Source organism: Scatophagus argus, chromosome 2 (assembly GCF_020382885.2).
Source record: "Scatophagus argus isolate fScaArg1 chromosome 2, fScaArg1.pri, whole genome shotgun sequence".
NCBI classification, from domain to species: domain Eukaryota; kingdom Metazoa; phylum Chordata; class Actinopteri; family Scatophagidae; genus Scatophagus; species Scatophagus argus.
Genome location: NC_058494.1, coordinates 18,984,117 through 18,998,456, shown reverse-complemented (window position 1 = coordinate 18,998,456; position 14,340 = coordinate 18,984,117). Strand labels below are relative to the sequence as shown.

Below are 14,340 nucleotides of genomic sequence, written 5' to 3'. Positions count from 1 at the left end.
ACAATGGGTCGTTTTGAAGATCGTTTGCTATAAGTCAGTTTGTGAAATTTCTTCAGCTGTTTCTGGCAGCTGTAAGTGGTATTGTTGGATAGAGGAAGCGTTTAGGAGCAGCACCATCTCAGCCAGAAAGAAGAAGACCACACAAAGTCACAGAGTTCCAAACTTCCAATGGAATTAATGTCAGTACAAAAATTGTGTGGTGTTTCAGAGAATGGGTTTCCGTGGCTAAGCAGCTGCATGCAAGCCTCACATCTCCAAGCACAATGCCAAGCGTCGGATGGAGTGACCCTTTTCTGTTCCAGCTTGACTGTGCCCCACTGCACAAAGCAAAATCCACAAAGGCTGGATGAGTTTGGTATGGAAGAACCTGACGGGCCTGCACACATTCCTGACCTCAACCCCATCCAACACCTTTGGGAAACAATGGAATGGAGACTGTGAGCCAGGGCGGCACATTCAACATCAGTTACTGACCTCACCATGACTCTACTGAATGAATGGGCAAAAATTACCACAAAAACTCTCCAAAATCTTGTGGAGCACCTTCCCAGAAGAGCAGGAGCTGTTATAGTTGCAAAGGGGGGACTAACTGCATATTAATGTCTATGTATTTAGAGTGTGATGGTTAGGTGTCCCAACACTTTTGTCCATACAATGTATCTTAAATCGTGGTGTACAAGTGTTCCTTTTAACTAGCTTTTTTCAAAGGTTAGACAAAACCAATAATGTTATATCTGTATACACTTCATGTATGTTCACAGACTGTAATTTAGAGCTGGACAAAGGTTTGTACAAGCAGTATTTTTCATTCTAGCCTGGGCTATTATTCTTGTAAATTTGTGGCAATACACTCAACACACCGATGACACAAAAGGCCAAGTCATCTCCTTATCAATTATTTGCTACATAAGAGGAGTGCACACAGTGAGTATAAAAATAGAAAAAAATAAAAAGCAAATTACAGCCATTTAAACATGAGGTATAAACAGAGGATAGACAAGACAATATGAAGGATGACAGTGCAATAACAGTATAGACAATAAGACAGTGTGGTACAATACCATACAACACAATACAATGTGGACAATAGACAGTGCACAGTGTATAGTGTAAAGTGACAAAAGAAATTGTGGTATTAGTTACAAGTATTATCTGATATGACTGAAATATGTAGTTCAAGAGACACATCAAAATCTTTATGAAGCTGCAATAAAGAAAGAAAGAAAGAAAGAATAAAAACTGTTGTGCAAATGAATAACTAATCCAGAAGAGACTAAAATTCTCTGAATATCTTGGCAACTCAGCTGTGAACAAGATCAATGTCTGAACTCAAAAAGGCAGATAATGATCCCAAACTCCTATGGGAGCCAGGACTATGACTACAAACTGGAAATATATCAAGTTTTTCAATGAGGCAATGAAGCAAGTTACTTAGTGAATTTTGAATTTTGAGCAGAGGAGAGCTAATAATGAAGGTGTACAGGTCTTATCTGTAAATATAAAAATATAAAATATAAATTTAAAAGAAGGCACCGAGAAGGAAAAATGTGCACAGATACCATACACGGGAAAGTTAAGAGTCTTGACAATGGAAAACGAATGAGAAGGGGACAGCAACTGTGGAGGCATCACTATACATCAAAGCCTGCTCACTGCCTCAATGGGCTCTTACAGCTTATCAGAGCTCCTTTCGATCGCAAATGCAGCCTAGTCTCAAAGTGAATTGCTGATTCTCAGTAAACTTTTGACAAGGCCTATTACACAGATGGATAGCTGTTTTCAGTGGGAAAACACAGACCAGCAAGTCCCTGTTAAAAACACTTCAGGCGACTCATATCCAATGAGGTTTCTGTTTTTTCAACAGGAATTGCCATGTCATGGACTGCTGTTACCTGTTCACAGCATTAATGATCCATAATGCATAACTCTAAGCGGTATAATATTGCAGAATAATGCAGCTCCCAAATCATTATACAGTGTCTTACAAGAGTGAGAAAAGTTCCAAGGAGCTAGGCTCAGCATCCTAACAGCAATTTCACAGTAACCAATTAATACATTGAGTAATCTGCACAAACAGCATTTAAATTATCAATATATCATGAATTTACATTAAGATTTTGCAATGATAATAAATCTCAGTATGTTACAGATGGGAACATCAAGTCACAGGTAAGATTGAAATTGGAGCACTACTACTGCTTGTTAGTTGGTTTTGTCAAGAAGGCTTACAGACATGGCTTTTTAATAACTTAATATCTTTCCTGACTTAGATTTTTCTTGACAATAATGTGACACAAGCTCTGCTGACACCCCTGTCAGGCTGGCAAGCTCCAAGATGCTGTGTAAGACAACCAGCTACACAGATACACAGCTGACACACCATAAAACAAAAAGTGAAGACAGCGGCAGAAACATATCCAGATACATCCAAGACCAGACTTGAGGAGCCAAGTCAAGGGACTCCTACAACGAGCGCTCAGGAGGTAGAAAATCCCTTGCCATCTTCAGGCAGTTGCATAGTCAAAGATTGACATCTTTGTATGTACAACTGAGGTCCGCTTCTCCCCAGCAATTATTCTGCACTAATATTAGCTTCTCATTTGTGTCATTTCTAAAAAGCAGATTATCTACAATGCTGACTATTAACAAAATTCTATTCATAAATCACTGATCCGCTGGGCATCATTTAGTCCTTTTGTGCATGGGGTGACTGATGTTAGCCTAAGCCTTATAGTGCATTATCAGGCAGGATAAATTTAGTATTATCTTCAGGCAAATTCCTTAAGCTATTAAAAATTAATACTACCTCGTTATGTGGTGTTAAGTTAGTATCTGAATCAATAGAAGTGTGCATTTACATCCTCTGTAATATAATAACCATCAGCTTAGTTAATGGACCTGTGCAAATGTGCAATAAATGCAGTGAAACTGTGGAACGTAAAACGACGCAAATCATAAGCTGGATTCCCCACTGAATCCCCAAATACAATTACGACTCTTTCCAATACAGTAATGGTTTTACTGCTCCAAATCTCTGCTGATGACATTGCAGTTGCACACAAAAACTCAATCCTCAAGCCCTTGCTAAATCTGATTAGAGCCAGCTTCGGTGAGAGTGAGAGAGCAAGGGGGAAAAAGAGAGGGTTTTCAAAATCACTCACTTTTTTCTGCTCTGGCCGACTGCCAGCAAGCAGGATCCACAGTGTAGTGACAGGGCACGTCGCAGGCAGATGAGGTCAAGTTATTGCTGATTGATAGGGAATCAACAGAGCTGCTTTGATCTAAAAATGTATAGAAAACATGACCAGAAACAATGTTTCTCTTCCATGTTAAGTACAATTCTGGGTCTTTAATATTTAAGCATATTTACACAAACCTCCACTTAACATCTTAGTTTACAAGTTTCACAGGATCTTTCACAAAATCAAAAATAAAACGAATAATTATCTCTATCTTGCTGTGTACTTGATTATGTTATACCACAGGTGTTTTTTCATAATGCCTATTCACCAATATCAAGTCAACAATGACACTCTGGGCTGACTTCAGGACTTGAACAAGGGGGGCAAATTGATTTTCTCTGGTGTATCTGCACTCAGTGGGCACTGATGTTATGTTGTGAGTTGCTTTAGATTCAGTCCGTCACTGGCTCAGCCGTAATGTAATTAGAGGTTAGAAACAGAAAGAGGAAAAGCTGGAGAGGCAGCGAAAGTAAGAAAAGCAGACAGATAGACGCCAGGTGGGGAAGATGAGGGGTTGACTGGGTGGAGTGAGGGTTAAGAGAATGACACACGGCTTGCCAGGAATGGAAGGTGAGAGAGTGCAACAGATGCAGTAAACAAAACTCAATGCAGGGCTGCCAGAAAATACTGTAATGACATGCATTTGATCAGAAGAACATCCAAGAGTCAGGATGTTCATTCGGAGAGACAGGTATGCAGAAGCGAAGTTCAACCAAAAGTGAGACGGGAATATTGGAAAAATAAAAAGTGAAGTCAACAAAAAATATAAGGGGCAACTGATTCGCCAAAAGAAATAAGACCACCACAAAGAGCACGGCAACAAGAGTTAAAGATAAACAGGACAGTATTTCCAGGATAACAGTTAAAATGATAGCTAGTAGCAACGTAGTAGTAGTTAGTAATGACACCATGAAGTTGAAGCAATACTTCAGTGATGGTGCAATTCATCTAAGGGCTGTTGTATCACACAGCATTAGTTTTAGCTAGGCATACCTAATAAACTGACAGCTGTTTGAGCTGCAACTTTTAGTAATTAAATGATTAGTCAGTAATCAACATGTTTGATTACCAATTAATTGAGTCATTTTCTAAAAGAAAAATAGCTACATTTTTTTGTTCCGGTTTCTCAAATATTAATATTTTCTGGTTTCCTTGGTCTTCTACAACGGTAAAACAAATGTGTTTGGATTGTGAACTATTGGATGAATGAAAAAAGATGAAGAACGGAAACTGTAATGATTTATCAAGTAAGTCATTATGATTTATCAAGTAAATAGTTGCCAAAATATTGGTAAAGATAAGTAACTAAGTAAATAAGTAACAAGAAACTGTAATACAAAAATCCCAAGCTGTGCCACATTTCAACTACAAATTTCCTGTTCTTAGCTATAAAATGCCTCTCACTAACTTTGATATCCATTTTATCAAAAACAGTGATAATTAACAGATTAATCTTTAGTCATTATCATATTTTTGGTATTTGGTATTGGTATTTGTTGTGCTCTAGTGGCAACTGTATCCAGCAGAGGATGGATGTAGCTGCCACTACCCCGTCAATTAATTGCATCGCTGGCCCAGTGATAGCAGAGCCAACATGTCCCTTGAGGAATGTTCAATTTCAACACTTACAGTGTGTTCCCCATTAATATCCCACATGTTTGTACTTTTCACTCAAACTAATGGTGTCAATTAACCATATACGATGTATTATTTTGAACGTCAAGTACACAGTGCTTTCAATTGGATTCATACATCAGAACAATGACAATTTAAACCTATGTCATTGTCATGGCATGGCAAAAACAGGCCACAGATGTCCCTAAACATATGTACTTCTGTAACTGGCCCCACAAGACAGCACCCCAGGCCACCTTACAGACTGCTCCCATCAGTCCAGGCAGACGTCCAAAAAAAAAAAAAAAACCAGCAAGGCCCAATAAAGCTCACAGGCTCCCTGCTGCCCAAGAACAGCTTCTCAGTTCCCCTCATAATTATTCTGCTGGTCCTGTTAAGAAGCCCGAAACACTCTCCCCGCTCCATTACTCAAACACTGCCAAACATACTGCATAGAGGCTCCCCAGGCTGCACACAGCTACAACTGTGTAGGTAGAGGCACACATGTAAACAAACAGAGCAGGCTCAAGTTGTATTTTCAATTCAAACATTCCCACGTTATGACACGCATACACACACACACAGTGATTAAGATGCTTTTCTGACAAAAGCTTAAAGCTTTCTGCAACGCATTCCAACATGCTTCAAGAGTAATTAAGTCCCTAAATCATTTTTTTCTGCTGAAAATCAATTTAAATAGATATTTAGTGGTGTTACTGATCGATTCATGTCCAAATCTTGATATTTCAGTGGAGACTATTTGAATTTTCTGTTATGTGTTATAAATACAAAGCTTCCAATTCATAATACATGTAAGGCCAAACAAACCCTGGCGGACTACCAGGAAAACGTTTGGAAAAACAAACCTAATCAGACACTTGAAAATACCATCGCACAGCTGAACAAGTCCATTTTGAAGAAGCCAGCAAAGGAAAAGCTGCTAAAGCTAAGGCTAGCTAGAGCTCAGTCCCAGACACAAGTCAGCAGCCTATCGGATCTTTCCTTGGTATGAGCAGTGAAAAGTTTGCTGTAAGTTTGAGCTGACTGTAAATGTCCAGTACAAGTCACAGTTAGTCGATAAATAAATGCTCCCATCCGCTGCTGCATCACTGTTTGTGTAAAGTGAAGGTGTTAGAACCAAAGCAGAAGTTAGTTTAGGCCCATCAGGAAAACCCCCCTGCTTCCTGATCACTGTCCGGAAACTAAGCAGAGAAAAGGTCAACAAAAAGCTTCAGAAATCTGATAAACTGCCTCAGCATTGGTGAATTTAGCATTTTAACATACTGTACAATGAAATAAGTTGTTTTGTATATAAGTCTGTTGCACCTGATCTTTTTTGGTAAAGTAAAAAATGGCAGATAAAGTTGGGCATACAGCTCGTTTTTCATTAATTGTTATTTGCAACTCTTTGCAGTTGCTTTATTTTTAAAGAAAGTTGTAAAGTTTAATAATATCTCTTATTATGAAAGTAAAATTTTGTATTGAAGAAAAGTTGATTTTTGTTTGGATATGCTGTCAATTTTAGTTCTTAGGGGGAAAATCGGAATTGGCAAAAAATTGGCATCGGCAGGTCACACTTCTGAAAAAATGCTGTACAGAAAGTTGTTTCAGAAAAAGAAACAAGAGCTGAGTAAATGATAATTGAAATAGCTGAGAGACAGAGTATAGTTTTATATAATTAGTTTTAAAAACATGCTCACAGATGGAAAGATGTTCTTCGGGTTTCCATGGTCAAGCATAAGATGAAAATAATCCTGGCAGAGGCTTAGATGATGACATTATCAGTAATCTAGTTGTCACATATCAAGCATGCAAACCAGCCACTCATATGAACACTGAAAAAGCAGCACTATAAAAAACAAGTCAAAATCTGTCATCTGCCATATGCTAACCTGCCATCACATCAGCCACATCTGACAAAGTGAAAGGAAGATTAAAAAAAAAATCCTGTTAAATAAAGCATGAAGCCATCTGATGGCAAGATTTTTTAGTCTTTTGTGTGTCACAGTAACATCTATAATCCCATCTCAACTTGAGTTTCAACTAGGTTATCTGAGTCACTCAGTACAATGAATATATAGATAGAGTATATTTCATGATGTGGAGTACTACAGATTTATAGGAATAAATGTGACCCAGAAGCCAGTGAGTCCACATGTTGCATTTGAGTAAATTAGAGGTCTGTACTGAATCTATGACAGTTAGCTAGCTGAGGAGTTACATCTCAGTGCTGCCTGGTACCTTGTAGAAGCAAAAGTGGACATTATCAACTATGCATGAATCAATCTTTTTTTAAGAGATGACAAAAATCAGAGTTGTTGATTCAGGAATCTATCATAATACACTTGTTGCTCACTCCTCCTCTCCTGAATCTCAAGAACCTCTGAGGGTCTTCGGAGCCCACCATGAGAAACTCTGCTTCAAATGATAACCTTCCAAATATTTCTGCAGGAAAAAAAATTATGTGAGAGACTGCCAACACATTGTGACACACAGATTTGTCTAAATGTGTGTTAAAATGTAGTGCTTAGGATGCAAAATTACGAGCATGTTGAGCCTTAGGACATAACAATGATGAAGATAATACAGTTCTTTAAACCCAAATCACCCTTCTGGCGACCCCTTGAAGAAACTTTGTAAAGCATCTTTCCGGTAGAGGGACCAGTGGAATTCACTAGTGTTAGGCAGACACTGGTGAATTTATCTCACTGTACATACCATACTGAAAACTGATCGTCATATGGATATAGTTTTAAAAAAAACGTCTAAATTACAAACTCAAGGAGGCCCTGGGTGCTCCAGAGCCTAACTGCTGTAACAAGAGAGAACAGCACCGTGGCCTCTGAAGTTCATGGTGAAGAACCTGCAAATGTAATTCAGTCTGGCACAGCACTGCAGAACCACAGACAGGGGGTTTTGCTGAGAGAAGAGACTGCACTGAAAGGGGTGTGGGCAAAGGGAAAGCATATAGGCAAAGAAGAGCATACAGTTCTTCAAACAACAGCTCCATCTAGTGGTCACCTGAGTAAAGCTAAAAACAGGAAATGAGTGAAAGATCTGGGTTTCTGCACAAGGTGATTCATGCTTTAAATTGCTAGTCAAAGATTTCAGCTTGAGGGCATCTCTTCCAAAACAACAAGCTGTATGTACCAAAAACAAAAAAAAACAGGTTAGATACTGTGAGGTAAAAGGTGAAAATACACCAAATCATCCTTAAAAGCAGATTCAATAAAACCATAACGAGAACAACTGTAGTTCAATAGTTTCTTTGACACTGAAGCAATATACAGTTTACACTGAAGAAACAAACACTGCTACATCTCAAAAGTCTACAATGAATACAAACTTTCAGATATTTTTGGTAGTCTGGTAGTATTTCAGGCAAAAAAAAAAATCTTTTCACCCACACCTACATACTTAATGTTTCTGCCTTTTTTCTGGCATCTTATGGTCTTCCTCAATAGATGGTGTTGCTTAATTATCATGAAAGGTTTCATTTGTTGACACATGAAGCGGCTCGTGAGAAAGTAAGCACGTTGTGTTAACAATTCTTTCATCAAGCTGTTTCTAAAATCAAAAGAGAAAGCTGTGTGGTGTTGTTAAACATTCGTGTGTGTATTCTGGAGACAAGCTGTTACCTTCTATTTGTAGTTAAAAAATCATATATGCATCAGCGATCACAAGAGATTAACCCTGCATTAAACGCAGCCCTCACTGGGCTAATTAGCCTACGGTTTTTAACCCAAGCTAACATAAAATAACGTCAATAATAGCTCATTTGAAAGGGGGAAACTTACAGAATATTGCATTTCTTACCTGAAAATTGATAATGAATCGACCACCTGAAAAAAGTGGAAAACACCTGCGAGTCGAACTGCAAACAGTTACCTCCACGGTCAAAAACTAGCGACACTGGTTACTTATTGCGCCACCCACCTTTATAGATACCTGTAGCTAACGTTAACAGTAATTAGAAAATAAGGACCCCTACGCTTAATAAAACACCTTAGACAAGACTTAATATTGTTGAAGGTTCAGTTTTTTCAATGACAAATCTTACATTTGTTTACTTATACATTAGCGTCAGCTAAATTAGGAAAGTGACTTTTTTTCTCAATAGCTAATGAAGAACACAACCAATTTTACACTTTAAACTTACCATTTTTGAAGGCAGATTCTTCTTGTGGAACACAAACTAATATATTTTCTACATTGTGTATTTTAACTATGAAAGTAGTTCAAAGTTGGAATTTTTCACCCACGCTTTTGACTTAACACTAACATGGCTAACATGACTTCTAACAAAGATGGCAGCCGGAAGTGGCATAAAAACATCTCGCTTGCCTTTCATCATGCATCAAGTTGTATACTACGTACAACAAATATGTAGGTTTTGTTTATTTAATTTTTTTTACATCTGCCTGCACTTACTAACAATATTAATTTAAATTTATCATACTGTACTGCATAAAAACAGGTTACTTCCATGCTGCCATCATTGTTTAAGAAATTAAAATCTTATTTCAGGAAGAATTTAAATTCTTCATTGTGCAGCTGGATCTAAATCTAATCTACAGACAGAAATACACCAATGTGGGCTATGTTTGGTTTAGTTGTAAGGAATTTAAGACAGGTAGTATTGCAAGGTTAATGTTAAGATCGTAATTGTAGGTTATAAATGATGCTAAAGTATTCAAGATTAATTGAAAACCTAGACATTATTTCAGTTTAACTGAAATTGTCTGTGAAATAGGAATTAAAGCTGTGTGCAAGCCTGCCTCTGCCTGGAATGATTTTATTAACTTTACAATGTGAATGTGACTGAACTGCAATAAAACTTAAAAGAAACACTCACCGTGCACAGCAAAAAATCTTTACCTTTAAAAATTGATTTTTTTTTATTTACCATTCTAATCCTTCATCTTCTCTTTTCTATTTTGATCTCCCCATCATAATGGAAACTGCCATCAAGAAAGACAACACGTCTAAGAGGTTGCATTTTATTTAGTCCACTTTTAAAATTTACATTTTCTGTTGAGATTCATTAAAAAAGAGCTTCGCAGGTCATATCACAAAGAGACTGCAATAAGGAAAGTGTGAAATAGAATGAAGATGACTTAGTAGGCACATTTTCAAATGATACATGTTAGTCTAATTGATGGCAAAATATGTACAGCGATGATTTTGTGGTAGCACATGCTTGGGACTTCTGAGTGAGAGTTCACAGGTTATTAAAGCACAGATTGATGCAGACATAACTTTTTCACTGTCTGTAAAAGCTATATCAAGTTGACTACATGAGGCAGTCAATTTCCCAAAACTGTATGCTAGTTCAATTCGAAATAAATTAAACCTAAGAGGAGAGAGAAGTGAGGAATATCAATGAACTTGTGAAACTAATTAACCAGTGCTTGTCAAACTTAGCATTTTAACAGAGTTTAGCAAATGTTCCTCCATATGAATCAAAAATACTGAGCTAAAAGTGGACATGACATCCACCTGATGAAATAACTTGAGAAATAAATTAAAAATGGATAGTTGTATTAGTATGCACTATAAAGAGTACCTGATTTTCTCTCTCTCTCTCTCTAGCCTAAGTCTGATATCTTTGCATAACTTATACAAAACCTGTCACGTTCTTTTAAAAACTCACAGTAATTCATTCATTAATCGCAAGTCCTGATACCACCAAAGACAAGCTCAGGATTCTACCCTGCAGAATCCGTATACCTTCGAGTCAAACACACTGGATATTCCATACAAATAAAGGACACTTTTCCTGTTTATATACATAACACTTTTGTACAGTCTTTGCACTTCCATTACAACAAATTGAAGCATCTCCACGTACAAAGTAAATGGAAATCAAATCATGTTCAGTGGATTAAACCTTGAGTGAATCCAAAGCTTAAATTGAGCACTTGGTTAGATGTAAAATGAGCAAGTTCAACTGCCATTGCATTGAAAGAGAAAAGTAACACAACTCTGAAATTCTGTCGTACTGGGTTGTCTTACGGATCAGATTTTAAGTTTGCCTTAGACACAGACCAGAGTCCGTTTTAGCCATCCACCATAACTTAGTGAATACAAAAAAAAAAAAAAGAAAACTGACCTGTGACCAGTGCCCATGTAAACTTCACCCCACTCAAACAGGAGAAACTGAAAAATCAACACTGTTAACCAGCTATGCTAATTAGTAGTGTTGCAGTGACAAAGTATCGAGATCACGTTATCAAGTGATTTCACTTCCACTCCAAAACAACATCTAACAGCATCATAATTGAAGGAAATGTTAAGTCTGTATCAACTCACTGTCCACTGAAAAGTGAACAAAACAAAAAACTCTAGTCCAATATAGGAGGCAGTGAATGGTCAAAGTTTTGAGTCTGCTTAAGTCAAACCCCCCCCAAAGACAAGTCCAGTCATTCCACCTGCTTTCATACTGCATACAGCTTATTCCTGGATCACACCCCTACCTACAACTGTACACACAGACCTGTCCTAGGCAGTGCAGCCATGTAAACTAAAGACAGTTGAGTGGCTATGAAACTCCACTGGCCCCTACACACTACGGATCTCACTGAGGTGGAACGTGACAACTGGACCATGCCAAAGCACAAACCACAGCCTGCACTAGTTTCAAAGGCCCAGCAGTTTCGGGGCTTCGAGTGTGGGATGGCATTTGAGACAACGGGGTCACTTAGGTCCTTTGGTAGGGGTGTCTGTCTCTGTGGATTGACGGCCATCGTTCCAGGCCTCCCGGGTACTCTTAAGGGCCTGTGTTCGTTGCTGGTCCACAACCACATAGTCAACACGCTCATCTGATGCTGCCATGCCAGGTCCATTGCTTTTCATCTGATGAACAAAACACACAAAATGTTAGTCTTAAAACCTCTGTAAACTGATTTCCTGTAATTGTGAAAGACTCAGGATGTGGGGATTGTTCAATTCCTACCTTTCTAGGTGGGGTAGACTTGCCAGGGTCAAGATCCAAATCAAGGTACTCCACCTGTTTGTCTCCCTTTGGCTTCACCATAGGGCTGCTGCCACCATCCGCTGTCATGGGCGCACCAAGCTTCATGTTCTACATAAGCCAGAACAGGTTGCTTTTACTGACATAGGAAGAACACTGAGGTGGTGTTACAGTGAGACAAACTCATATTTCAACACAGTCAAGCATTGTCACAATAACCAACATTTGTTTGCTACTGAACACCAACTTTAGAGACTGCACATACAGGTGCATATGGTTGTTGTTGAAGGATGAGGACTGCAATAGGCAATTAATGCAAAATTCATTTGAACTGTAGTTAACAAAAACAGTCCATGTAACATGGCTGTCAAAAGTGGAGCACTGAAGCATGATTTATAGTACTATTTAGAAGAAGCTGATCAGTCTTTCATTATAAGAATGGATCTGTTTAATCAGTGAACATTATTTTCCCATCTAGCTGGTCCCATTTCTGTCAGGTACCAGACAAGGTTCATCGAAGCACAGATTTAGCATTTTGCTGACACAGTCAAACAAACTGGGCACCGAAAACATTCCAAAACTCCAGTTGCTTCAAAGTTGTCCAATGAAAGACGTATGTCATTGTTTGGTTTATGGGCGCTTTCCATATTTTTCTCAATAAAGCAGTGGTTCATTGTGACAACACTGTATAGGTAGTGTTAATTTCTAACTACAAGTGGCGTGGAGTTATTAGAACTAGGATGGTGATGAAACTAGGGCATAACTGACTGTAAGGAAAGTGACCGTAAGCAACATCTAAAAATCACTGCAAACTGTATCCAAGCCTTCTAGCTGGTGTTGAGGAGCGATAACAGCACAGCAAAGTATGTAATAGGTACTTGCTGAATTTCTAATCTATTGATAACACCTGAAACTCGGATCCTCTGGCATTCTAACAGGGTAGGCCATGCATGTTTAACCTGGCAACCCTGCTCACCTCCTCTATGGTGTCAAGTTCCTCCATCTCCCTCTTTATAGGGGTGATGGGGACTGTGCAGTAGAAGGACTCCTCTCTACACAGAGTGAGAAGGAAGTGGTAAGAAAGAAAAAAAAGGAGAGAACAGCAGATGGTCAAGACCAGAATGCAGGAAAAGAAAATGGATGAAGCCTGAGCCTTGAGAGGCCAGAGAAATGCGGAACTAGAGAGAAATAAACAAGCATAAGTGATGAAAAAACAGGAAGTCAGTAAGACAATATCAAAGTAAATGTAGGAAAAAGTGAACAAATTGATACAGCAAGGAAAAAAATAGAAAAATGGTATATCTAATACCCAAATTGTAAGAGAAAGAATCCCTGTTGACAGAAACGGCATCCCATCAGTTCAACCAACTGTGTGTTGTGTGTTTTTCACATGTCCCAATGAGTAAAACTTGATTCCATTACAACCAATGCCCAAATAACAAAATAGGGATCTTCTGAACTACAATAAGGGTACCAATTTGACCAAATAAGCATTTTTTAAAACAAATGAATACCTGAAAAGCAAAAGAACAAAAATTGAGAATAAAGAAAGCAGAGCGGAAGGACAAGAAGAAACTGCAAAGAGTTGAAGTGGCGAGGAGTCCATCTGCAGCAAACAGTAATTTGTCCACACTGATGTATACCTTAGAAAGTGGGCTTTCTATTATTACATCTTGACACTTAAGCTTGCATGGTGTTCAACCCTGAAAACTTTGTCGGTCTAAAAAACTTAATCGCATTTAGTTTATGAAAAATATCCTTGTACATTTCATATACAACAATGGTGAAAAACAGTTTCAACAAAGCACAAAAAAACACAAATAACAATAGAAAAATGAAATCAGGCATTTAGCTCATTATTTTTTGCAGCTTTGGTTATCTGTGATTTGAGTAGTATAGAAAAAAGTTATCATGCAACTTCTTGTAATCATAGGATAATTGTGTGTTACATACTGGTTCATCTGTGGACATATTAGAGACCATGGCTACATAATTCTCATCACAGTCCTCGGAGTCAGTGCTGGAAGCCGTGCTATGCACTGACGGGGGTCTTGCTGGCAATGGAAACCTAGAGAAACTGAGCAGCATTCATAATGTTTACACACTGACTTCCAGGCAAATACACTCTCTGGTGGGCACAAAATATAATACAGACATAACAGACACAGCTATAAACCAATGCAGCCAGAAGAGTCCCTGCAGCACTAAGCACAGAAATAGACCTCATCTCTGATAAGCCAACAAACAGCATTGAGTATAATGTAGCTCTGAGACATATCCCAGACTGGATTGTATAAGCAGTGCTACTTTAGTCACAAAGTGACTACAGTAATGCATGATGTGTTAGTGCCTACTTCTTTAGTTAATTGTATACTATATGTACTACAAAAGGGAATGTTCACACCAAATACACCTTTGCATTTCGTGTTTGTAATATGAAATAAAGCAATTTCATTTTATTGTCTAGTTAAGTTATTTTTTTTCTAAACTTGAAGCACCGCACCATTCCCC

At 38.2% G+C, this 14,340-nt stretch overlaps 2 protein-coding genes across 22 annotated transcripts in view; both read right to left on the bottom strand.

Moving 5' to 3' along the window:
* inpp4b (inositol polyphosphate-4-phosphatase type II B) overlaps positions 1-9,216 on the bottom strand; it is a 207,159-nt gene extending 197,943 nt beyond the window's left edge. For 8 of the 14 annotated variants that reach the window (XM_046415765.1, XM_046415787.1, XM_046415751.1 and 5 more), the window contains exon 1: positions 9,016-9,216. Coding sequence is in view for 1 of the 14 variants with exons in the window: in XM_046415859.1 (XP_046271815.1) it covers positions 9,016-9,018 (3 nt within the window). In the remaining 13 variants the exon portion in view is untranslated. Of the gene's footprint in view, positions 1-8,672; positions 8,963-9,015 lie in introns of those variants that run through there. The other 6 variants (XM_046415760.1, XM_046415773.1, XM_046415816.1 and 3 more) reach the window with 4 other exon arrangements.
* A 626-nt stretch (positions 9,217-9,842) lies between these two features.
* gab1 (GRB2-associated binding protein 1) overlaps positions 9,843-14,340 on the bottom strand; it is a 48,667-nt gene continuing 44,169 nt past the window's right edge. For 6 of the 8 annotated variants that reach the window (XM_046415914.1, XM_046415922.1, XM_046415942.1 and 3 more), the window contains 3 exons: positions 13,783-13,906; positions 11,812-11,940; positions 9,843-11,711 (listed from right to left, as the gene is read on the bottom strand). In XM_046415914.1, the coding sequence (XP_046271870.1) occupies positions 11,553-11,711; positions 11,812-11,940; positions 13,783-13,906 (412 nt within the window). In that variant the 3' untranslated portion in view covers positions 9,843-11,552. Of the gene's footprint in view, positions 11,712-11,811; positions 11,941-12,805; positions 12,882-13,782; positions 13,907-14,340 lie in introns of all 8 variants that reach the window. The other 2 variants (XM_046415931.1, XM_046415949.1) reach the window with 1 other exon arrangement.